At 40.3% G+C, this 25,387-nt stretch overlaps 2 protein-coding genes across 3 annotated transcripts in view; both read left to right on the top strand.

Annotated features, from left to right (window-relative positions):
* Positions 1-41: 41 nt before the first annotated feature.
* Positions 42-11,642, top strand: CEP97 (centrosomal protein 97). Its single transcript, XM_042868017.1, has 11 exons — positions 42-323; positions 2,217-2,359; positions 3,909-4,067; positions 4,487-4,588; positions 5,167-5,280; positions 6,125-6,291; positions 6,910-7,074; positions 7,968-8,101; positions 8,258-9,014; positions 10,069-10,144; positions 10,837-11,642. Exons 1-11 carry the CDS (start codon positions 254-256, stop codon positions 11,554-11,556), a joined length of 2,607 nt encoding a protein of 868 aa, XP_042723951.1. The 5' UTR covers positions 42-253; the 3' UTR covers positions 11,557-11,642.
* Positions 11,643-21,502: 9,860 nt separating this feature from the next.
* The window catches only part of LOC122177509 (NF-kappa-B inhibitor zeta-like), a 43,136-nt gene continuing 39,251 nt past the window's right edge, over positions 21,503-25,387 (top strand). For both annotated transcript variants that reach the window (XM_042866945.1, XM_042866944.1), the window contains exon 1: positions 21,503-21,612. The gene's annotated coding sequence lies outside the window, so the exon portion shown is untranslated. The remainder of the gene's footprint in view (positions 21,613-25,387) is intronic.

Below are 25,387 nucleotides of genomic sequence, written 5' to 3'. Positions count from 1 at the left end.
GCGTGCCGGGAGCGCTCCGCCTGCGCAGGGCCCGGCGGGAGGGCGCGGAGAGCAGAACGGGGGTGGTTGCCGGAGCTTCTGCCGGCTGTCTCTGGGTCTTCTTAGGTCTCGCCGCGCGGCCCTGCCAGCGGGGCAGTCAGCCTACGAGGAGATAAATTAATCATCGTAACAACGGGAATTTTCTCGTCGAGGAGCGAGGCAGCCAATCGGCGCCCGGCGTCCGGTTGCCTGGCGGCGTCGGCGAGAGGGAAGCATGGCGGCCACCGGAACGGCGGGCACAGGAGCGGCGGCGCGGACCGAGCCCGCCTCTCCAGCTGCAGGGGGTGAGGGGGCCTCCGTGGCGGGCGGCCGGCGGCCGGCGTTTGTTTGGGTTGCCGTTGTGCGGCGCCGAGGGGCTGGGGCGCGCGGTGCGTGCTGGGAGGTGTAGTATGACAGGTTGCTGGCACTGCGCGCTCAGCATTGCGGCTCCGCTGAGCGGTCAGGTGGCCGTGGGTTGGAGAGGCAGCGGCAGTAAATGCCATCAGGGGTGCTTCTTAGGGAAGCAGGTGTCTGGCTGGCAGAATGGTGTGCCGGCGGTGCTCTTCCCCATCCTTCACACAGCTGAACCGTAGAGCAGGCAGGCTCTTCAAGTACTGAGACTGCACTGGGGTAACGGCTCTGTATGGACCGTGCTGCTGATGGAGTGCCATCTACAGACCAGGAGACAAGTGGTGTAATGGTGCACACGTGCAAAATGCAGAGCAGGGAGTAAATATATGGAAGCAGTGATTAGTGGCTGCCACACAATGTAGGTACCCAGCCGTTCAAGTTCCCTGTAGACATCAAGTGATTTCCTCTTAACTCTATGTTCCTCTTCCTCTATGCCATGGAACATTCATGGGACATTTTAATCAGGTGTTCCACTAATTAAATACTATTCTACTGTATTTACAATTTGTTCTTGCTCAAATCTTACCTGTGCTGTAGCACTGCTATATGAACAGGTTATTTGTTTGACTTTAAAGTGGGTACCTTACTGAAGCACACAACGTTTAGTCTATCAGCACGTGTACAACTGCCACAATCCTTAGGCGAGATGCGCTGACCCATTTGGCCACTGAAGTCCTGGACTGCAACCTTTGGCCCCAAATTAGGTATTCTCCCTACCCAATAAGTTTAATACTAAGATTAGGCTTCACAGCAGCCAAACTGCTAAAAAGAAGTGTGTCTCTAAATATTAAATATTTAAATCAATTTTAAGGGCGTAGGCTGAATCTTAATGTTTATTTCTTTTGTTAGGTCTAAGCACCTGACTTCTAAGAGAGAGGTGTCTGTTTTGGTTCCACAGTTGGAAGTTTCCTCTTTGAGTTTGTACCAGACTGTGCTTTAAAAAATTTGTTTAGACTAATAATGTTATCCTTTGAAGCAGAAAAAAGAAAAAAGAGAAAACTTCAGGTATTTATTCAGTGGCCTATCTTTTGTCGGACTTGTTTACAAGGCTGTTTCTTTTCCTTCAGCTGAGTACTGTCGAATGGACATTTAACAAATAGGAGTTAGGTGCCCTAATCTTCGATGCTGTATCAGAGTGTGTGATGGAGGGAGGTCAAGTTTGTAGTTTTGCATCTTGGTCGGCTTTCCTGTGTTCTGAGCAACTGAAGTCTGGATGCTGCTCATCTCTGTATCATTCTCCCTTTTTGTCCTTTACAGTTGTTTGTGTAGTGACAAGTATGGCTGCTGCTGTGTGTGTGGAGTGTGACCATACAGCTGTGTGTTCAGGATGTTCTGGGTATGGCTGCCAGCAGGAATTTAGATAGAGAGCTCCTACACATAGGAGCCACTCTAATTGGGTGCTTAAAATTTGAAACCGTTGAGGAAGTTAAAAAATACAGATTTTCTTAAATTTGGGGTTTTGAGGATTACACCTTTAAATTTAGCTGCCTGAATTTCACTCAACTCAGCCTCCCACTTCAGGGGATCTCTCTATTACTTTTACTGCCAAAATTCAGCCGAATTCTGAACAGGGGCTGGCATCCCCATCTTCCAATAACTGGATGCTTTTTTTTTCTAATGTATTTAGTCTGAATTAAGTGGAAAAGAAAGTTCATTTTTATCACTGAATTAGCTGTATGCATTAAAAAAGCAGATGGGTTTGTATTACTCTGCATTTTCAGTATGCGTTTTCATATGTCAAGTATTGAGTTTGATTATTTTCTGTTGTATTTTTTTCTTATTCTAAGGTTTGGTAGTTAACTGGTCAGGTCAAGGATTGCAAAAGCTGGGTCCAACATTACCCTGTGATCCCAATACTCACACTCTGATTCTGGACAAAAACCAGATAATTAAATTGGAACATTTGGAAAAATGCAGGAATCTGATGCAGGTCAGTGTTACTTGAGTTGTATTTGCTGTGATGTAATGGTACTGTGGTGCTAACTGAAATATTTCTGCTATAAGGCCACATTATACAATAGAAGTCATTCAGCAGTTACTGTCTTGATAGAAAATTAAGCAGTGGTGAACTAAAGTAGAAAGCTCTATTTTCTGCATAGCTCTGCAGTTGGTGGTGGAGGAAACTATTTTGCTAGCTTCTTAGGTAAGTAAAATTAGATTAATGTAATGTACCTAAGAACATTTAGAAAGGTCACTGACCTGATTTCGATACTTTCGAGTTTTTGAGTACTTGATCTCTATTACCTTAAAAGTAGCTGTGTAGTTTACATGGAGTAAAGATGAATGTGCAGACATACGTATAGGACTCTCCCTGGTTGGGTTTCAAAACTCTTCACAGAGAAGTGTTAGTAGCCTTAATTTACGGGAATAAATGAATAGATAAGCCACATGGATTAGGTTTAAAAAAAAAAAAGGGAAGAAGAAAACAACTCAGCAATTAGCAATTACAAACATGTGAAGTGGGAGAGATCTGTTGTCTTTAGGTTGGATATCAGGAAAAATTTCTTTACAGAACGGGCTGTTAAGCACTGGAATAGGCTCCCCAGGGAGGTGGTTGAGTCACCATCCCTGGATGTGTTTAAAAACCATTTGGATGTGGTGCTCAGGGACATGATTTAGTGGAGGGTTGTTAGAGTTAGGGTAGTATGGCTAGGTTGTGGTTGGACTTGATGATCTTTAAGGTCTTTTCCAACCTGAGCAATTCTATGATTCCATGATTCTTGTTAACGTATTGAGTTACATAGGCTCTGATGTTGTTAGTGTTTAGCTTAATATACTTAATTTTGAAACTTAATATACTTAATTTTGAAATTTCATTTAGGTTCATGAGGATATTAGTAGTAGCAATAGTAAGCATGTGCATGATGCTAGCAGAAATCAGTGTTAATTCCGCTGCAGCAAAGCTGTACAAGTCCATGTTAAATGTTGAAAGTGCCTGCAAATAGTCTGGAGGAGTCACCTACACAGCCTCTAGAGACAAGCTAAACTGATGTTGGAGAGGGTTCTTTTAATTGCTACAACAAACCCTCACCAGTCTGCCAGCTTCACAGTTGTGGTGTTAAATGGTATTTCTTGTATTCTCTTGGCACAAGACTTCTCAGAGAATCATGGAATATATTTTATCCCATAACATGACAAGAAGTATGGTTTTGCACCAGGAATGTTGCAAAAAAATTTGTATGGTGATTTGGCAATTCTGATTTTAAAAGCTTATTTTCATATGATTCCATTCCTTCTTTATTCTCCTTCTTTAACTAACTATTGATATGAGAAAGTCTTCACAATTCTACAGACTTAGTGGAAATCTACTTTGATGATTAGTTTATTTCTTATCTCTTGCAGTTTTTTGTATTTATAGTATTTGCATACATACTGAAGTAGTTCCTGTTGGATTGGACTTGTAGCTTGACAGGCAGCCTATACTATCAGTAGAGTTGAATCGTTGAAACTGTTCCTTTTATTTGTGTGTCCATCTGCAGTTGTCTGTAGCCAACAATCGTTTGGTACGAATGATGGGTGTAGCAAAACTGACTCAGCTCCGTGTTCTAAACTTGCCTCATAATAGTATTGGGTATGTAGAAGGGCTGAAGGAGTTGGTGCACCTGGAATGGCTCAACTTGGCAGGAAACAATCTTAAGGTAAGTACATAGAGTCTCATACATTTTCCACAATCTACCATAGTAGAAATTTGGAAAACACATTGAAAATGATCCTTACAATGTTTCATTCTGTTCCACTGCAAAGAAATCTCAATTTCTGCTTCTGGTTTTAATGGGAACAAATGTTGAACCTTTGTGTCCTCTAGTGTAATGAAGTGGAAGAGGGCAACTTTTGGACAAGAATTGGCTTGGGGAAAAATGACATGTAATGAGAACTGGGAGAAAGCCTACAAAACAGGAAAAGAATTATTTTGAAAATTAAACTGATTAAAAACCATGATTTTAATGTTGGGCTTGTTATGCAGTGTTGTTAGCTTCCCAGATAATTTGCAGTTATTGACACTTCTTTCAATTTAATGACTAAAAAAATATTGACATTAACTCCTTCATTTTTGTAGGCCATCGAACAAATGAATTCCTGCACATCTCTTCAGCACCTTGATTTGTCAGACAACAACATATCTCAGCTAGGAGATCTCTCAAAACTTATGTCTCTGAAGGTAGGTGGTCTTTTAGCTGTTTTTCTTGCATCCTTTGCATTGAGCATTCTTGTTCAGAAAAGTGGTAGCTTTTAAAGCATTGTTTATTCAAATGCTAGATTTTAAAGCATTCTAATTAATCCCTCTGACTTTTAGAAGGAAGAGTATAAGAGGTTTTGTGTTGCTTTCAGGTTGCACAAATTGGGGCAGTGATTCTTATGCAATCACTAATGATTTTGATTAAGGTAATGCTGTAAGATAGCACTCGTTTCTCTTAACAGGTTATGAATCAAGACAAAGCATAGAGTTAAGTCTTTTATCACATACACTGTATGATGTTTCAGATACACTTTTTGTGAACGCAGCTGGGTGTCAGTTCTGTATTTTCTAATAATAGCATTTTGCTTTAGTATGTAAAATTCAGTTTTCCCTCCCTGGAATATGCAAACATTATTTTGATTGTACCAGAAAGCCTTAATTGTTGGTCATTTTTTCCATTTGTATTCTGAAGTTATTGTTTGGATGGAACAGTGAGGAAGAAAAGCTATTTTTTTTTGTTGTTCAAACATGCATTTTATCACCATATTTCTATTTTACAGACCTTGTTGCTGCATGGAAATATTATAACTTCACTTCGTACTGCCCCTGTTTGCCTACCTCAGAATCTGACTGTCTTTTCTTTGGCAGAAAATGAAATCAGAGACTTAAATGAGGTAAGATGTAGAAAATGTATGACTTTGTCTTTAGGGAGAGTGAAAAGAAATAGCTGGATTGTTCTTTTGAGAATGTAAGTGAAATAGACCCTCTTCTTTGAAATCACCCTTGTTAATAGAAGAAAACTTTAATTCTCTGTGTAATAACTGTTTGCTCTAGCTGTGCAAGCTAGGTAACAGCTTTTTACATTTGTCCTTACAGGACTTCTTACTGTATTTTATGCTTTTATATTATTTATGAATGTCTTATATTTTGAGGACTAGATTCAGAGAGGAACTTTCCTGATTATCTAAAGGTTGAAACTTGAGCTGATAAATTGCTGCAGCTCAGCTGTTCTGTTCAGAACATCGTCTCTAATCTCCCATTCAAACCCTATGCAAGATAAACGAGTGTTTGTGTGTGTCACTTCCTCCTTTATCTATTCCAATATGAGGAAAAAATATGTTAGTTGGACATCAGTATTGGAAGAAAAACCTCATTTGGTAATGCATTTCTTTCTTCTGCAGTTTTGGGCAATGTTTCTCAGCTTTTCAGATTGCCATTTTTGTCAACTTCAGTTCAGTGCAGCAGATACACTTTCCTATGTGTGCAGGCTAGCTCCTGAATTTTAAGAGAAATGAATACTTTCCAAGAACTATACTACTTACAGGAAAATTAACAGGCACGTGATGGTAGTTGGTAGAAGACCATTTAAAAGATACTCAGGTTTAAAAAGCAAGTGTGATTTTCAATGTAAGTGTAATGTTGTTGTTTCTGGAGATGTATTGCTGTAATTAGGCAAATTGTTGTGTTCTGTAAGCAGCTAATGGTTCTCTTCACTTAAATATATCTTATTTTCTCAAGGTTTCTTTCCTGGCTTCCCTCCCTCAACTGGAACAGCTGTCAATAATGAACAATCCTTGTGTGATGGCCACACCTTCAATCCCTGGCTTTGACTACAGGCCATACATAGTCAGCTGGTGTCTCAACCTTAAAGTTCTTGATGGATACATGGTTTCTCAGAAGGAAAGGTAATGTGATACTTCTGCAGTTATCAAGTAAAGTTTGTGTAAGCTGAAATTTCATTTTTATATGATAAAAAATAGGTAAAATGCTAACGGTCTGAAATTGTTTTTCTAGCTAATGTCCATTTGAGATACTGGCCAATTTACATTGTTTTTGCAAGAGTTTTCATCTGTTATAGTGGTATTATATGAAATCATTTTAATAGGAATTAAGGTTTTTTTTTGTTCTTTTTTTTTTTTTTTTTTTTTTTACTCAAATCACAGCAGCACTTGTACAAAGCCAAACTGTGGCAGCAAATGATCAGTGGTCTTTTATCTCTCTCAAGTTCATAGCCTCTTTGACTTTGTGCAGTGAGATAATAGGCAAATATTAAAGCTATTATCTTGGGGGGAAACTCAAGCATGCCCTTTTGTAAGGAGTCTCATTTACATTTAAATTGGTTTGTTTGGTTTACAAATATCAGTATTTACTGTATTGCTGTGTATATCACTGCTACATGTATGACAGTGGAGGTGTCTGGACACTGTTCACATTCAGTGTTTTGGTAGCTCTTAGAGGAACGGCACTCAAAGCGAAGTTATGAGGTTTATGCCATATGTTAACAGTAACTGTCTTCCCAACAGTTTGAAAGCAGAATGGCTCTACAGTCAAGGTAAAGGAAGATCATATCGACCTGGGCAGCATGTTCAGTTAGTCCAGTACTTGGCTACTGTTTGTCCTCTTATATCTACATACGGTCTCCAGACTGAAGAAGATGCCAAACTGGAAAAAATACTGAGTAAGCAAAGGTGAGAACTTCTTGCTTCTCTGTTGTTAGAAAATGTAATTGTCTCATTATGTATTAGATATTTGCTTTTAAGTGTTTTAAAGCAACAGCAAGAGCAAAAGATGGGAAGAGTAATGGAGATGCAGGATGAAGGGAATGAGGAGCAAGAGAGCAGCAGGAGTGTTTGCTGGGCATTCTAGAAGCAGTCTGTGCTCTGTGGAACATTGAAGGTGATTTGTACAAGGACTGTAATTAAAATAAACTTTAACTTCCCAGATTTCGTTCGCAAAGAAAAAACTTACACGTGATCTTTAAGGCAGAGGGATTTTCTAATATCTACCTTATGATCCCTTAATTTCACTAGGTTGAAATAACCTTTTTCTTTCCTCAGATTGTAGACAATGACTTTGTGGCAATGCTGTTACCTGATTTTTGTATTAGGGTGCAGGGTCATGTGTTTGGATAAAGTCATTTTCAAGCCTAAAAGTCTCCATTCCTCAAACTCTGTACACGTATAAGCGTAGCATGTCCTGCAGTTGACACTTAAAGTATCTGTATACCTTGCTTGTGTATAGAGATACTCCATGGTTTTCAGTCTGTACTCAGAATTGCATGCTGTATTTTTTTTCTTATTCTTTTATTTTTCTGGTTACACATATATGTAATGAAAAGAAAGAGGCAGAAGGAAGGGGAACAGGAGCAGCCTATGCAGTCCTTTACTTTGTGAGTAGTCCTTCTATTAGGTGTAGGCTAGCACCTACTAGCTGTAGCTAGCATCTTGTTTTAGAACGGTTTGATTTCTTGTTTACTTCAGAGTAGTGATAGTTTATTTCAGATGGCTTATGTACCAAAAAAAAACAAAATATATATATATATATACACAAATATATAAAACTCTGTTGAAACTTTGCTCAGGCTCCACCAAAGGCAGCTGATGTATCAAAACCAAAATGAAGGACCAGCTACATCTTCTGCTTCCAACAGAACTTTGCCTGTTACTTCTGAACACAGCAGTCCAACCCATCCACCCCAGATAGTTCTTGATAATGGTAAGATGTAAATTTGCACCTGTGATCTTACTGGTGGGAGTAAAATAAATGCAGACTTTTTTTTTTTTAAACACAAATAAAGTATGAATTTCTGTGAATTAAAGTATTTTATTGAAACACTGTGAGACTTCTGAAAATGTCTTTCTGCCTATCTAGAACGTGTCATCCAGAAGAATTCCTGGGTTGGACCAAGTGTGAATGATGATCATTCCTATGCGGTAAAGAACACTTTTCTTCATGAACGAAATTGTCACAAGGAGCTGTACCTTGAAGACATACAGACTGATGAAGACAAACTAAATAGCAGCCTGTTATCTTCAGAGTCTACTTTCATGCCAGTTGCTTCAGGATTGTCTCCAGTGTCTCCTGTTTCAGACCCGAAGTTATGTGGAATCAGTTTGGACCTAGAAGATAACGATAGTACTGTAATTGAATTTGCAAAAGATGCAAATAGAGGAGAAACAGCTAACAAGCAAGAAGAAACTTCTTGGCTTATGAAAGAGGACTCCAACAAAGTGACAGAAAGTGTAGAAACTCGAGAGCAAATCAAAGACAGGGTGCAGTTATCATCTCTTGATCTGGTAAAGGCTAACCAGGCTAATGCTAGCAATTCTTCAGCATCCTCTGAAGACCAAGTTTTGCACAGTCAGCCTGGCAACTCAGTAGGTGCTGAATTGAAAGTTACAACACTCTGTACTGAGCAGGTGACAAGAGAAAATTCGGATCGTTTAGCTGCTGTTGCTCAAGGTGCAGATGAACTGCACAGAATGACTAAAGCAGCTACCAAGCTTCAAGCCTGCTGGAGGGGGTTTTATGCAAGGAATTACCACCCCCGAGTCAAGGAAGTGAGATATGAAATTCGACTGAGCAGGATGCAGCAGCACATAATTTGTTTAACTGATGAAATACAAAAGTAAGTTGAGGTTGTGCTGTGCATTTTCCAAGTCTGAATATAGCTTGCTCCAAGATAGTTCAGAAAAGGTATAAATGGGTCTTCATATAACTGTGCACAGTAGGACCTAGCATTAATGATACAAAGCAGTGATAAACTAGAGGAAGAATACATGTCAGATATAATTGTTATGCATGCGTGTAACTTCTCATCCTCTCATGTCTTCAATGAGTTGGATTGGAATTAACTTTTTCAATTCCTTTGTTATTTGGACATGTGTGTTTTGCTGCATAATCGAAATGGCAATTGTGAATTATGAGGTTTCTGACTTAATCTCTTAGCAGTTACAGAATCTCTAAGTGTCAGTATTGGGTCGTTCCTCTGTTAACAGTCTGTCAGAGGAACAGTTCTCACAGTGTCTTTCATGATATAATTTTCAAATACAATTCAATTTTTTTTGATCATGTGAATCCATGTTTTAAGGGGATTATTATCAGAGTTTCTTGAGTTCTGAGACAGAAATTGTGAATTCATTAATACCATTCAGGATCAGTCTGGGAACAGTTTGACAGATCCCTTTCATTTACTGTCGTAATGACAAAAGTTCTGTGAATCAGGCTGAGCTCTTGGTGAACCTATAGAAAATCCTAATGCTTTCACATTGTACTGCATGTTTATCTTGGTATCAGGTGGGGAAGGCATAATTTGAAGCGTAGAAGCACTATTTTTTTTGTTTTTTTCCATCATTTCCTTCCTGTCTCAGGAGAAACAGACACGTCTACTTAAAATAAAGAGGTCAGGTTCAGTATGCAAAAAGACCCCTGAAGTATTAGCAAAGCCATAGGTGCTTTTTAGCAAAAGGAAGGCAAAATCTAATTGTAACCTTGAGAAATAAATGTATGCTTGAAAGCCAGCAACTAGATATTGATAACAAGCCAGATGGCAATAGTGTCTCAATGTTGGGCTCTGTGGTGTTTTCAAGAGTTCTTTTTTGTAAGCGGGCATTTTTATGTATTCTTGTTGGTTTTTTTACCAGAATATTATTTAATTTGCATAATTTTGGATGTTCTTGCAGACTAAGAAAAGAAAGAGAGGAAGATAAGATTCAGAGGCTTGTACAGGAGGAAGCTGTCAGATTTCTTTGGAATCAGGTAAATAGCTTTAGTCCTCTTATATTTTGCTTATGAATTGAGAAGATATTTTATACAATAGAGCATGAAGAGATGGTGAATATGGTTCATTCTTCCAATTACAAACTTGGTGGCTTATTAGAATCTAACTGCAATGGGTTTGGCTGTTCTTTTATACTGGGGAAAAAGTAATATTCAGAAGTGTTAACACAGTAAACTGTGTAACTAAATGATAAAATACAACTTGATATGAGAAGAAGGACAAAATGAAAGGAAAGCTAAACAAGCATTGTAGGCACTAAACAAGATGTGACTGCTACATGCTTAGGGCAAATGAAACACTGTCAAGCAGTGTTACTCTAAACAAATAATTTCTAGATTAGGAAAAACATATATTAATATATCTTTCAATAAGTTGTTATTTCTTCCCAAGCTAAGGTTTGTTTTCTTAACAATGGGCTATTTTTAAAAGGTTTCTTATCTTTTTGCCTTGAAGAGAAGATTTCCTTTTCTTTTTTCTTCAGGGAAAGATATTCTTTTTTTCTTGAAGCATCAAGGTTGTGAGGTCTGTGGATGTTGGGCGTCTAGTTTAAAAGCTATTATTTAACATTGGGAAAAAAATATTTTCCCCAAAAGTATGGTGAAATGTTATATTAGAGTTTTGTTGCCGATTACAATAGCTCAGAAACCTAAGTGCGCTTTGTACTTTACAGGTTAAATCCCTTCAACAGTGGCAGCTTATGGTGACACAACACTTAGGTGCTGCTTGTCAACCTGGGATCCCTTCAGCTGGTACTTCTTGTCTATTGGAACCATCTGCTCAAACATCTACACCTGAGCAAGAAACCCCATCAGATGTTAGTTCTGCTTGGTTAGCTCCAGCTAGTGATGTTCTTCAGGAGAAGTCTTTGTTACAATTCCCAGATTCTGGTTTTCATTCTGCCATGACTGACCAGACTCATACTGGTGACTCGTGTAGCTATGAAAAGAGTCTAACAGAAGGAACTGAGGGCTCTCTTTCGGTGGAAACTGTCAAACAGTGTGGCAATTCTGTTTCAGAACATTCTTCAGATGTAGAAGATGACCATGGGGGATGTGAACAAAGCAGAGAGAGCTCTAATAATGAGCAGGACAACAGGCTTCTACAGCAGTATTTGGAATCTGTTGAGCAACTAGAAGAGGCAGATGAAGGGACGAACTGCAATGATGGAAGAGAAGAGGGTGGCTGGCCACAAATTGATATTTCAGCTGAGAGCCAAGATTCTTCTTCTGACATTCTCTCTGTAGGTATCCCTCAAGGCACATCTTCCCCGACACGAGGTGAAATGAGTCAGACACCTGACAGCTGCAAACTGAATTCAGGAATCGGTGAAGGGAAGCAAACAGACTGTGATTCTTCATTTCAGATGCTGCATGTTGGAATAGCTGTGTAGTAGGCTCTATTTCACTAAGGACTAGGGATTCCATTTCAGTTTTCTTTGTTCTTTTTCTGCATTTATATAAAACTTATTTCCGTGTGTGCCTGGATTTTATTTATTCATGTTTTGTACTCACGTTAACAGTTTGTTTTAATTAGCATTCTGCTCATGTTGCTGAGGACTGACACATACTGCTAGCTTGAAATCACCAAAGTTTTCAGGGGCTTTCATTATGCGCTTTATTTTCTAACACTTAGCTGATATTCTAGTAACTGGCTTCCTTGAAATTAGTTCTGAAGGGGCGCAGGGTGGTGTTGGCTGTAAATTCACCGCAGTGAAAGTGTTAGCTAGTCTTGTGATTTTATTTTTTTTCTTCTAGAGAGCAGAATTGAATCCTTATTCTTCAAAGAGAAAAATCTGATGAAAAAAGATGAAAGCAGTTGCCTTTCAGAGTTTTTGACTACAGCAAGTGTTAGCTAGTGTTTCAAAAATGTGTTCCATGAATCCTGTGTTCAAGCCAGTGACATCTTTTTGTCTTTTACTTGAAGCTGCTGGCTTGGAATTTGGTCAGTTACATGGATTCTGAAACAAAGAAGAGTCAGACCTTAGGGAACTTGAAACAAACTTTGGTCTTTGTTTTCCCTGGGGTTGAATTTTCCTGTTTTTTCTCAGGTAAGAAAAAACTCCAAGTGGAACATACAGCAGCCTTTACTAAATAAGTTTCAAAAGGGCATATGATCTGGGAGCTTAGTTTCCAAGAATACACTGCTGGGTTTCAGCAGCAGACTTAATGATCCGTATTTTGCCTCCAGGAGGTTGCTAATGTCATTTGGGGATTCATGGCTTTCTAGACATGAGTGTGTTTGGATCACAACCCCTATATACAGGTATGAATATTAAAAACAAATGTCATGGCTTAAAGCTATTGATATCTCTCTTGGTTGTTTTTGGGGGGGTCATTTTTTCCTTTTTCTACTTTTTGGTATTTGACATTCCAATTACATGTAGATAAAAAAACTGTATTAATTGCCTATTGGAAAATATGCTTAGTTTCCTAAACTCTGCTTTTCACTTAAACACCAGGCAAGGAATTGCATTTGTGTTTTGTCTAAGCCATTTAATATTTTTTTTTTTTTAATTTTTTTTAGTGAAAAAAAATCAGGTAACTTAATAAATGACAAAAGTGGGAAGGGAAAATTGTTTTGCCAAGCAATTTGAGATGGATGTTAGTAAAGGAAAAGTTGACATGACTTTTAGGGGTAAGTTAGGTTTGCTATTATTGCGTTTTGCAACATGCAGTGAAAAGCCACTGTTTCAGCAGTGGTTTAAGTGTTTGCTTACACTAATTTCTCGAAGAACAATACTGCCAGTTACAAAGACATAAACATGTATGCTTATTGCATCTCTCTGAACATTTGGTCAACTTCTGGTGCTACCATGTCACAGAAATCAACTAGTGCTGTCCTAAAGTAACTCTTCTGACCATGTTACCATATAAAATAATATTGCTGTAAAAGCTTCTGTTGCTTGTCTATTTTAGGTTCTGAGCTGAAGTTTATCACAGTTCAGGTGTTTGGCATGAGGCCAGCATCCGCCTGAGGCCTCAAAATATCCTTTCTTTAGAACATCAGTGGTGTATTGGAGTTGTACCAACCCTCTGCTCAGTGGTGGAGTTCACCTTGGAAGAATAAAGCTTACCTCTGTATATAGAGTAGCCATCATCTTTTTGTTTATCTATTTGGTCTTTCTTTCTGGAATTCGAAGGCACTGAATGCTCAAGAGACCTGCCATTGTAGCCTGCCTGACAACTGACTGTGCCTTGCATATATGAGAGCGTTAAAAAAAGAAAGGTGGTATATTCTCATGCTATTTTACTAACTCAGTCTAGTTTACAGCATATTTGTGGTGTAACCAGATTCATCAGCAATCTTAGAACTTACATGCTTGGGTGTTGAAAGTGGTAGAGGTGCATTGAGGTATCGCAGTATCTATCTGGCTGTACTCTTGTCCTCTGAAGTTTCTTAATGTGTATTTGAGTTGCTCATGCTTGGAGATCTCTGCAGTCCTCCTGGACCATCAGCCTGTTACCAAGATCTTGTAAGCCTTTAAAGAGACTTCTTAAGAGAAATTATTTGTCTTTGAATCAGTTATTCGATTGTAGCATCTGAATGCAGCAGCTAGGTATAAGAAACCATAAGCCCTTTTTTGCAGCAGAGTGCTTGATTAGCATGTGCCAGATCTGCAAAAAACTAGACCGCTGTCTGGATAAAAAATGCATCACTGAAGACACCAAAATGCTATAAATATTTCTGTTTTGTACTAGCGTCACTTTCTTGGCAACGTTTGAGAAGAGACAGCTTTAATTTTGGAAATGTGCCAAAGAATGCAAAGTTGACGAAAGAAATATTTCATGGAAGCCCTAGATTTTCTTAACATTTTTGTTATTAGTAGAGCTTACAAAACACAAATGCAAGAAGACTTGTTTTACCTAATGCTTAGGTCAACTGTTGGCTTGGTTTTGTTTTTAAACTTGTAATCTATATATCCAAAATTGGTTTTATGAAGATAGAGCAAAATGTGTGCTGTTCTATAATCATATGTATCGTATTTTTTGTGGAGAGCTTTGAAGTACCATAGTCTTTTTCTGATGTTCTGAAAAGTATCTTGTATATGCATAAGATTGGAAGGTACAGAAATCAAATACAGATGAAACTTTGGATTCATCCTTATGGGGCTAAAAGGGATTAGTGTTTATATGCACAGAACACTTTCAATCTGGCCACTGAAACATATACAGGGAAAGACATAGCAAGAGATACAGTAGCAAAATAAGGAGTCAAACAAATTCCTACTTCAGAATGGCTTCTTTAAATCCATTCTGAGCTCTCAAAAAATCAGTGTATGGAAATGTTCACATTTAATACACAGTTTAACACTTACTCTTGTTTGCCTACTTAAGCTTTCTTCATCCAAGTCTAATTTTTTTTCCATAGATAGGGATGTACAGCTCCCTTTGGAGATGATGGAGATCTCATAAAAGAATCAAAAGGCTGAATATATGAAAATCCACATCTGAAACTTTCCTGTATTAGTACTGTACGTCTTTTGGTAGTTTGCTTTCGCGAGGCTTTTGTATTCAACAGAAGAATGTACTTTCTAGGAGAAAAGGGGGCATTTTTGCATGGACTGACACTCCAGTGCTGATGAAAGATTACTACTGGTTATCTGTCAGGCAGTGTCTGCTCTGCTGTGAGTGTGGTTTAAGCACTTTGTTCATTTGGTTTGTCAAGATTGGCTAAATGGAGCTTAGATTAACTATTTAGAATGATGAACCGATGCAACTAGTTTTGCCCCCAGTGAAGTAATTGGCTTGTACAAACCATTCAGTTTGTCTGACAGAGGTGGCTCCTTTTCTTGCTCTTCTCAAGAGGGGCACAAGGACAAAGATGGCAGTGCATTTCAGTGTATCTTCTGGCTTAATGTTTGATTGATAGTAACATCAGCTCATTGCTATTCCACTTTTCTACCAAGTACGTTTATTTTACAGATACTGCAATCTTCCATGTAATCAGGAATGCTGTTTTCTAATGTATATAATGTTTGATGCTGTTCAGATGATAGTTTGAAAAGTAGAATATTATCGAAGCAAGCATGTTCACGCTTTATATTTCAAGTTTGTTTTTTTAAGGTATTTGGATTGTATTGATTCCTCTATGTGTTAGGTAACTTTACAAAGAAAAACACAAGGCAGTGCATCATTAACGAAAGCGGGTGAGCTTGTCTTTCTGCATTCTTCCATGAACTGTACTTAATTGTCACAACTCTGTTCTCCATCCCTAAAACTCTAATGGAATATTTAGCTGCTGAATGAATGCAGCGACTCAAACATTTTATTGTGGTGACTGTTACTGTGTGGTGCTACTTTATAAACATCATAAGCATGTGCTGCAAAGGTGGGGTACCTTTTAAGGTTCTGAACGTCGACCTGACTTTTCTTTTACTTAAAAGAAACAGGGTCATACTTCAGTTGAGTGCTTGTGAACTGGCTGCTTAAGTTGGGATTTACCATTATCTACATCTTCAAAAGTGTTCTTATACCACAAAGCAAGAAGGCATTAAAACTCCAAACCTGATTTTGTTGCTTCTAGAACACAAGTATATTTCACCTAATACTAGAGATAGTCCTTGCTACACTAAATGATGGAAGTTTAACAGGTTATAGTTAAGTTCTTTAAGCCACCACAGACTGTACTTGCATGCACCAATTTAAATAATGCACTTAGCAGCCAGGCTGTCTGTATATATCCGGTTTTCCTGAATAATGTATGTTACTGAGTTTGCAATTTATTCCTGTTTTGTTTTTGATTTTTTTTTTTTAATGGATTTGTAAATATTGTCTGAAGAATTCCAAGCTTAATTTCTACTTGGAGCAGGTCATTTGAAGAAAAATGGAAGGTACATTCCTTTAAGACTACTTGGGGACTTTTTACTGGATTTGAAGTTATAGTGTGTCTTTCTACCTGAGAAGGTAGAATTGTAGCAGTTAGTGGAGACTCAGTGAATGATAATAAAATGTAAAACTGTTCTGCTTTTAGCCAGTGTAAAAGAATCTTATTTCCTTGTTATCTTTTTTTTTTTAACCTTGAAGACTGTGCCACCCAAATAAGTACATGTGAAGTGTTTGTGAGTTCTCAAAATCTCCTTTTGCAGTTACAGGATTTTTCTTCCCCCTGCTTGGCTTTCTAGGACAAAATGCTGGAGGGAAAAAGAAAAATCCTGCTTTCTGTAAGCCTGCCAAAAAATCAGGACTTTTTCCAGCCTGTTTTTAAATGCTTTCTTTGCTTCAGTAATGGAAGAAGTACAGGATCCTCAATTTGCAAAATCATAAAACAGCATTTATGAGGAAAGGTGCTTTATTTCTTGGAAAGTGCCAAACTAAATTTTATTGTATAGATTAAGAGCTCTGGATTTAAAAAAAAAAAAAACAAACTTATTTTATGACTTCATTGCATTTATAAATATATTGGCCAAATTCACTTGTAGCATAACTACTGAACTAAATTTTGTGAAGTCTTTCACATAGTACTCTACCTCTAAACTAGAATCTGGAAAAATAACAATTGGACGCTGATTTGTCTTTCTACTTCTATTTTCTGTCAAGAATGGTGGGTCATTAAATTGGTACAGTTCATATGTTTTCTATAAGTGTTTACATTTTCTGAATTTGTTTCTTATATATATTTTGTTTGTATTTTGAATTTTAAATAAATGATTTGTATGTTTATTGAAAATGATAATTGGTACTTTATCATGGCTCTTACAGCTACATTGCCTTATAGATGGAGGGCTCTTTTAGAGACAGACTGCTCAGAGTTGCAAAATAACGATGACAAAGTAAGCATGAGCATTCATGACTAGGTACATGGAAACATCTAATAGCCCACTGCGCTAAAGACAGTATGCAGTAGGTACTGAATTCATACTCAACTTGCTAGCAGATGTCGCTGAAATTGGGATTGCTTACTTGCTGTCCTTTGGTTCAATCACCGGCCTTCTTTCCATGTTGTTAACTGTATATTGTGTTTAAAGTAAAATAACGTGGCAGTCTTCTGTACACAGTTCTCCCAATGGAGAATCATAGGATTGTCTGGATTAGAAAAGACTTTCAGGATCAAGTCCAACCACCAGCCTGACCTACTGAGTCTCATCACTAAACTGTGTCTCTAGTGCCGCATCTACACATCTCTTAAGTACCTCCAGATGGGGGGGACTCTGCTCCTAAGACTTACCAAAAGGAAGACAATTGCAAATGTGCTTAACTGCATTCAAGCATCAATCTTTCCGATGTCTGTGCCTATCAATTTCTGTTACATCAGGTGAAGTTCTCAAATTCCATGCTGCTTTATTTTCTGATGTCCGAAATGCATGGAAAAGGAGCTCAGGACATCACTGCTGAAGTGTGAAGAGGCTGTGGGACCTGAAGAGAAAGAGGAGATACTGAGAACTTCTGTGGCCTGAAGTCTTTTCTTTGATCATTAGCTCCTTCAGCTTGAAGTTGAAGGCAGAAATATGGGCTGTAGCAGCACACATTTTCCAGATCCACTCCGCAGGTATCTTGTGCTGATCTCTCTGGCGTGGAGTTCATTCACTTGTCCTCTCCTTATTGCAGCTTGCTTAGTTCCAGTTTTGGGTTGTGTTCTTTGCAGATTCTGCTCAAGGCTGTCCAATGCATTGCTCAGGAAGTCCCATCATATTTGAGCACAAATGTGTGTTTTGTTTGCCCTTGGGATTAAGCAAACAACTCCCTGACGCTTCCTGGAATTAAGGATCAGTTGAATAAACCTTGACGTGCTGAATATTATTGGTGAGAGAAAAGTGATAAGGACAAGGGCTCAGCGTAACTTCACCATACTTTATATAGTTAGGAAAAAAGAAGCTGGGAAAGGTTAGTTATTTTGCATTAGTTATCTTTCAGTACTCATCTGAAAATATTTGTTACATCCCTCTGCTGTGACAAACCAGGAGGAGTGTAAGGTATAGCAAAGTGCAGTAACAGCTGCTGGAGATGTAGGTTTTGGAGGCTAATGAAGACTAGATGGTGCTGGTGGAACAGTCCTTACAGAGCCATTGATGTTCAAATAACTGAAATGCAAATTGCCTCTTGAAGATCCCTTCCACAGAGTATGTGGCAGATGTTCAGTTATCAATATGCGGCCTTGTTGGGCACAAGGACTTAACCAGACAGAGATTAGAAAAACACATCTGATTCAGTTAGGCCATCATCAAGACTAGCTTCAGTAACAAGTAATTTATGGGGAAGGTGGGCGGTGAACTGCAAAATATCACAAAGAGCACAGTGGTATTTATTTCCTCTGACAAGAGCTCAGGTTTTGGTGGTGATGTCATTTTCCATCCCCTCACGCCCACCACCAGCTTAGTTACAGACAGGGGCTTATGCCCAACATTTAACGCTAATTAGATGGTTTTGCCTGGGGCTTCACTTTGAACTGTAAGAGGCTTTGAAGCACTGCAAGGCTCGGGAAAGAGGTGAGTAATGAGCCTGTTATAAAAGTCGGTTGGCAGTACACAGAGAGGAGGAAAAAATCAATACGAGGTACCTGTATTTGTAGTTTGTTTATGTAGCCAGATAACTTTTCAAGTCTTGGCTGGTAGTTTATACACAGGTTGCTCTGAAAGTAATGCCTCCTATTTGTTTCTATGGAAACTACTACAGGCACAAAGAGCACAATAATGCTATTGTAGAGAGCAAGCCCTCAGTTACACAACAGTATTTTTCAACTGTCTCCACCATTAGCTGATTCACATGGATGACCATGGATGAAGGTGCTCTTCATTTCATGCTGTGACAACTGTGCATGGCCATCCAGAATGTGGCTTGTCTTTAATACCACTGTTGCCATCACTGGTAGAATATACATACACTCCCCATCATCTCACTGTGCTCGCATCCACTGTTTGATCTCCAGAAATGTTCAACAAGCATCAATGAATGTGAATGGATGCTATTCTTTCCATATGTAGGAATTCAGTGACACAGCTTTGCTTTGTCTGCACTTCCATATCAGACTGCCCCTCTGCTGCCATTGTCACATGACAGCAATGTGTAATGGAACATGGGTGGGAAGATTCTGCCTCTACTGCCACCCCACCACCATCTGCCTCTGGCATTGTGGGCCAACATAACAACATAGGAGGTATTACTTTTGAAACAGTCTTCGTATTACTAACAAAAGACGGTGTCTGTTGAGACTGATTTTCTTCTCTATCAGGTAGCCAGCACTAATGTGTGGAAAAAGAGAAGTAGAAGCAATGTCACTTAATTCATTATAAATAGCTTTGGCTGATGGATCATCACATGAGCAAGCAGTTAACATTTATAATAGCTAAAATACTATTTTCATAGTAATTTTTCAGCTGCTCTGTGTGTTTTCAGCTTCTCTGCGAAGAAGCGAGCATGCTACCTTTTCTTCAGGAGACACATAATTGAGCCTTTAACCCAGCCACATGCCACCCCTGCCCGGCAGTTGCTCCTGCCCCATGCCATCATGGCAGTGGCTCTGCCCCACTGAATGGCCCATTCCAGCCCTGGACACACACCCATCACTCCCAGCAACCACACAGCACTGTGTGAGCAGCACTGTCTGAGCTGAAACTGGGACATGGGGCACAGTGCAGTGCTGACCCAAATGATGGCAAATAATGTTGGTTTTGGTATGTTGGCTGAACAAATCCCTCTGAACAGTGAAAAACACACAGATGTGCTTTCTGTTGTTGACACATAGATTTGAGAATATGTTTCAAGAGTGTGGAAAAGATTTTTTTGCGTGTGTGTGTGTATTTGCAACTCCATTTTCAGTCAACATAAATGACCTGTGAATTTTCAAATGGGATGTACAGAGTTGCAATGAGACATTCAACTCAGAAATCTGATCATGTCTCTTTACCAGACCTGTATAACCTCTTTACAGAGAGAATGCCACTCACTTCACAATCAGACCTCATTCACATCATCGCTTTTGGCAGTATGTACATTGATGAAAAACTGTTTTCAAGGATGACGCACAAGAAGAGAAATATTTCATCAAAAATCCATCAAACACTTTGAGAGCTCTTTAAGAACTGCAGCCACTGCCACTGAAACAGACTGATGTGTTAATTTCTCACAGGTTGCAAGGTCAAATATCCCACTAGTTTCTTTTAGTTGCTCTCTTTTTATAAATGTTTTGTGACTTATATACGTTAACTATGTTACATACTTTATATATGTCCCCAGACAATTCCTCTTCACTCAGTGCAGCCCAGACAAGCCAAAAGGTTGGACACCCATGCTTTAACTGTACTCACAGAAGCAGTTAGGTAGCATGTGAACGTTTTGGACAGTTATTCCTCCACGTGCACTGTGATTACTTACAATGGCAAACCCAACTGCAGATGTCTTGTTGCCAGCCTGAGCATGCTGTACAGCTCTGATGCAGACCATTAGGCTCAGTGCTGCCTGTGTGTGTCCCCAAGCTCTTGAAATTCCTGCCTTCAGCATGGCTTATCGCCCAATTGCCCAATTGCTGTGCTGTTACCCATGTTCCTAGTGCAGACTCCTGCAGCTGGCCTACTACCTCCCCAGCTTTATCACAGAATCATAATTTAGGGGTTGGAAGGGATCTCTAGAGATCACCTAGCCCAACTCACCCGCTAAAGTAGGTTCCCTAAAGCAGGTCACACAGGTAGGCATCCAGGCAGGTCTTGAAGTTTCCAAAGAAGGAGACTTCACAATCTGTTCCAGCCTTTCCTTGTATAAGAGGTGCTTATAAGGGATGCTCCTGGCCCCTCATCATCTCTGTTGCTCTCTCTGGACTCTCTCTAGGATATCTTTGCCTTTTTTGAACTAGAGTGCCTAGAAATGGACACAGTACTCCAGATGTGGCCTTGCACAAAGCGGCAGAACCACCTCCCTCAACCTGCTGGCCGCGCTCTTTTTAATGCACCCCAGGTTACCATTGGCCTTCTTGGCCACAAGGGCACACTGCTGGCTCATGGCCATCCTGCTGTCCATCATCACACACAGGTCCTTCTCTGCAGAGTTTCTCTCCAGCATGTCAGCCCCTAATTTGTACAGATGCATGCAGTTATTCCTCCGCAGGTGCAAGACTCTACACTTGCTCTTGTTGAACCTCATCAGGTTCCTCTCTGCCCAACTCTCCAGCCTGTCCAGGTCTCATTGAATGGCAGCACGGCCTTCTTGGTGCGTCAGCCACTCCTCCCAGGTACCATCAGCACACTTGCAGAGGGTGGACTCCATCTCTTCACGCAGGTCGCCGATGAAGACGCCGGTCGAGACCAGACGCAGCACCGACCCTCTTGGCGCGACGGCTGTGGGCGGCCCTGGTCGAGAGGCACGCGATGTCGGCGGGCGGGGCCGGGGTGGAGGAGGAGGTGCCGGGAGGTGGTGCCATGGCAGCAGCGGACCGGGCCGGCAGATACGCGGCGTGCCGCCTCCGGGCCGGGAGAGAGGGAGCTGTCGTCTCCTGGCCCGGGGGAGCGGCCGGCATCATGGTGAGGGGCGGGTGGCGGGGAGTCGGGACCGCGGTCAGGCCTGCAGCGGTGGGGTTGTGTGGGGGAGGGAAACTCCGGCAGGGGAAGTGGGTGCGGGGCCGGCTCGGCTCGGAGCGCTGTAGCGGAGGAGGATCCCGCAGCGCCCGCTGCTTCCCGTGCCTCACTCGCTTTTTGTCTCGGCGGCTGAAGGAAGGAAGGCAGGCAGGAAGGCAGGAAAGCAGGCAGGCGCTCCCTGGAGGCGCAGGGCTGTCCGGCTTTGCCCGCGGCCTCCCGGGCCGTTCCTAGCCGAGGGGTGGGTGTGCTGGGGGCCGGAAGAAGGAGGTTTTTCTTTCTTTCTTTCTTTCTTTTTTTTTTTTTTTTCTTTTTTTTTCTTTTTTAAAAAGCGTTTTAATTGCAGAATTGCACCTCCTGTTTGCTCTCTTCTCCCACCTCCCTGCGTGTGGAGGAGCGTTGGACCCGTGCTGTGGTGGCGCGTGTTTATCAGGCTGGAGGAGCTGCAGCAAGCTGCAGCAAAGCGAGCTCCCGCCAATGGCTTGTGATGACCTCTGAATGTCAGGGCTGTCTGGGGAGCGAGCCTCGGCAAGGAGAAGCGGCTGCTCTTCTCTTCTGCTGTGACTGCAACAGCTGGGTGCCTAGCATGCAAGAGCCATCACCAGGATTAGATCCGTATCTTAGGGATGTGCATCACAGTTCTTTGAGGTGGCTGTGCCGGTATGTGCTTCGGCGGCACTATTCGCTCACAGGTGTTTGGGGGTAGAGGTGAGAGTGATATAAACTAAAAGGCAGATCTGTAAATGGGCATCGGAGAACAGGAAATGCTGATCATAAAGATGTCATTAGTTTCATGTGTTTCTTTTGTAACTGTGGGCAAAGCGATGGATGTAATAACTCGAAACGGTGCAAAGCTGGTAGGAGTAATACTTCATGAGCAGCAAATTAAGTATAGGACTGAAGTTGAAAAACGTAATAAATAAATAAATAAAACCCATGATTTGCTATAGAAAAAAATAATCGCATCTTATAAAAAAAATCTTAACTGCCTGTCATGTTTTGTTTACTTTTGGATGCAAACCACCAGCATAAGAAACTTTGCTGGAAGAAAATACTGTGTATGCACACACACCTTATACATATATATATAACGGGGACCTGAATTATTTCCTAAATGAGAAAAGGCTGAGAAAAACTAGGACTGTTCAATCGGGTGAATAGAAGGCAAAGAGGTGATTTCCTCACTCTTTATAAATATCTAAAGTGTGGGAGTTAAATGATTGGGTCCAGGCTCTCTCCAGTGCTGTGCAGTGACAGGACAAGGAGCACTGGGCATAAACTGGAATACAGGTGTAGAGGAAATACTAAGTCACAGCTTGAAGCAGTGATTGAGCACCTGGTAGGAAGGCAGAGCCAATTCAAGGGAGCTCAGGTGCATGCAATCCACCTGAGGGACCGGAAGGAGTGGAGCCAGGATCCACCCCTTCTCACATCTCATTAAAGAGTTGGCAGTGGTGGTAAGGGTATCTTCTTGGAGATCTCTGTGTATCTGAGGCCTTCTCAAGGTAAGCAGTTTCTTTCCTTTATGTCTATGGCTGCTGCATTTGAGCAAGCCCTTACTTGCTGCAGCATAGGACTTTGCTACTCTGCTGTTATTACTGCACTTTCCATTGCATTACAGCGTTGCAACAGGATGTTGTATATAAATATGAGGCAGATCTTCATTGGCAGGGTGATGGACCACTAGCACAGGCTGTCTGGAGAGGTGGTGGAGTCTCCTTCTCTGGAGGCATTCAAGACCCACCTGGACTGTCTACCTGAGTGACCTGCTGCAGGAAATCTGCTTTAGCAGAGGGTTAGACTCTATGAGGTCACTTCCATCCCCTATGGTTCTATATTATGTATGCATATAATACTGCTTCATCTTTCTTTCCTCTTTATTTTTTCCAAGGGTATTTTCTGCCTTTTAGATGGATGGCTGCAGAGAACACTTCAAGGATACAGGAAGAATTGAAGGCTTTTTGTCTTGCTTAGATAGCTTGTGTTATATAACAGATGAGCTAGATCTGTTCTTCACAGATGATGAATCTGAAAGTAACTTGAGGCCTTTGCTAAAGAAAGCTTTAAAAGCATGCTATTGCTTGTTTTGGAGCATGTGACTTTTACAGAGATACAGTATTTTAAGAAAAATTTCTAACGAGAGAGCTATGAAACATGTATGAGAAGAATGTCTTCAGTTATAGGTTTGGTAAACTGATGGAGAGAGCTTTTAAACTACCAGAGGAGAGGGGCCTCAATCCACTGAAGTGTTACTGGTTACAGTAGCAGGAAAGGGATCAGAGGGCTGATCCTGGAGGGTACCTGTTCACCTGGAGAGCAGCACAGGGCAATTCCAGCTATTTCATGCAATAAATTGGTTTAATTAGGGGCCCAGCTTGAATGCCTCTACACAAATGCTTACAATGTGAGAAAGCAGTCAGGGAAAAGGCCAGTATGGCTGATATTAAAGTAGGGTTCTGTTACCTAATGAGGACGAAGAGATATGTAAACTATTCTGTGTGCAGCTCACTCTCCTAGCCCTTCTTCTCGTGGAGGACTGCTGCTTCCCAGATGTCTTCTGGAAATACAATGCAACAAAGAGGGAGCAGTCTAAGAGATTCATGGTGGATAGCTTAAAAACCTATCTGGTATTTTATCCGAACTTAATACTTTATATTAACACAGAGCCATTTCAATAAGTCTGCTTTTTTTTTTTTTTTCTTTTTTTTTTTCCCCGCATTTGCTCAGTTTGATACTTTTATTTTAATGGATGTTTTGCTCTTTTGATGCTTGTTTGTCAGAGAAATGTTCTCCGTAATTCTCTGCAAAGCAACTGCAGTTATAATCCATATAATCCTTATAAAGCAATTCCATATACAGTCTATTTTGAGGCTGTCCTGGTTATCCAGTAGTATATTTCAGGATTCTAATCTATGCTCATCTAGTGAAAGATTTAATTAGGTAATTGTGATATTCAAAACATCATTACATTTAAGTTCATGCAATGTTCTTCATGCAGTCTGAAAAAATACTGTTGCTCTTCAGCTAAACTATTTATAGAAGGTTGTGCAACGTTTCTCTAATCATTTGATGTTGTTGCACTTGGTAGATGTGTGTATGAGTAACACTGTGTGGAGAATATTGGATTGGAGGGGACTGCGTTCTTTTGACTGCCTCTGCTTGCCATCTGTTGTGTTTCCAAGTTCAGATCCTCTCTTTCTGTAAGAATGAAACACATTTAGCTTGCAAATCACTGCCTTGAAATTATCCCGTTCAGAAAGAAGAAAGACAAAAGATTCAAACTTGAAAAGCATTAAGCTGCGAGAACAGTTTATCAGCAGTTAAATCTGTGGTTCTGTATCGCAGTTGTTCATCAGCTATCAAGGAGTATTGAGGAAACATTGAGAGTTAAGCTTTATAAAAGCATGGCAATTACGTATTGAATTTCATAAAAACAATCCTGTGTTCTTCAAGCAATTTTTTTAACCATTAGATCTTTGTAAAAATATGCACTGTATAAAAGGAATGATAAAGATCAGAGAGGATGTAGTCCTCTCTGTAGATCTAGAGGATCCTTGATAACAACTTATTAAAGTCTCCAATCAGGTAAACGTGGGGATGCCTAAAACCACAAGTTTCTGCTAAAAGTCTTGGGCTTACAATGGCTGGATGGTGACAGTGTTGCCTAATAGATAAACAAGATGGTGTTTTTCTTAGTTGCCAGAAGGAAATCTCGTGTTCTTCG

This window comes from Lagopus leucura, unplaced genomic scaffold (genome assembly GCF_019238085.1).
Source record: "Lagopus leucura isolate 7727_CA_CO unplaced genomic scaffold, USGS_WTPT01 Super-Scaffold_100001, whole genome shotgun sequence".
Lineage (NCBI taxonomy): Eukaryota > Metazoa > Chordata > Aves > Galliformes > Phasianidae > Lagopus > Lagopus leucura.
This window is presented reverse-complemented; position numbering and strand designations above follow the sequence as displayed.

Excerpts from the sequence above, each read along its gene's own strand:
- CEP97 (XM_042868017.1), top strand. The coding sequence starts at position 254 with ATGGCGGCCACCGGAACGGCGGGCACAGGAGCGGCGGCGCGGACCGAG. Across the intron at positions 2,360-3,908 it reads AATGCAGGAATCTGATGCAG|TTGTCTGTAGCCAACAATCG; the intron begins GTCAGTGTTACT and ends GTCCATCTGCAG. Across the intron at positions 7,075-7,967 it reads AAAATACTGAGTAAGCAAAG|GCTCCACCAAAGGCAGCTGA; the intron begins GTGAGAACTTCT and ends AACTTTGCTCAG.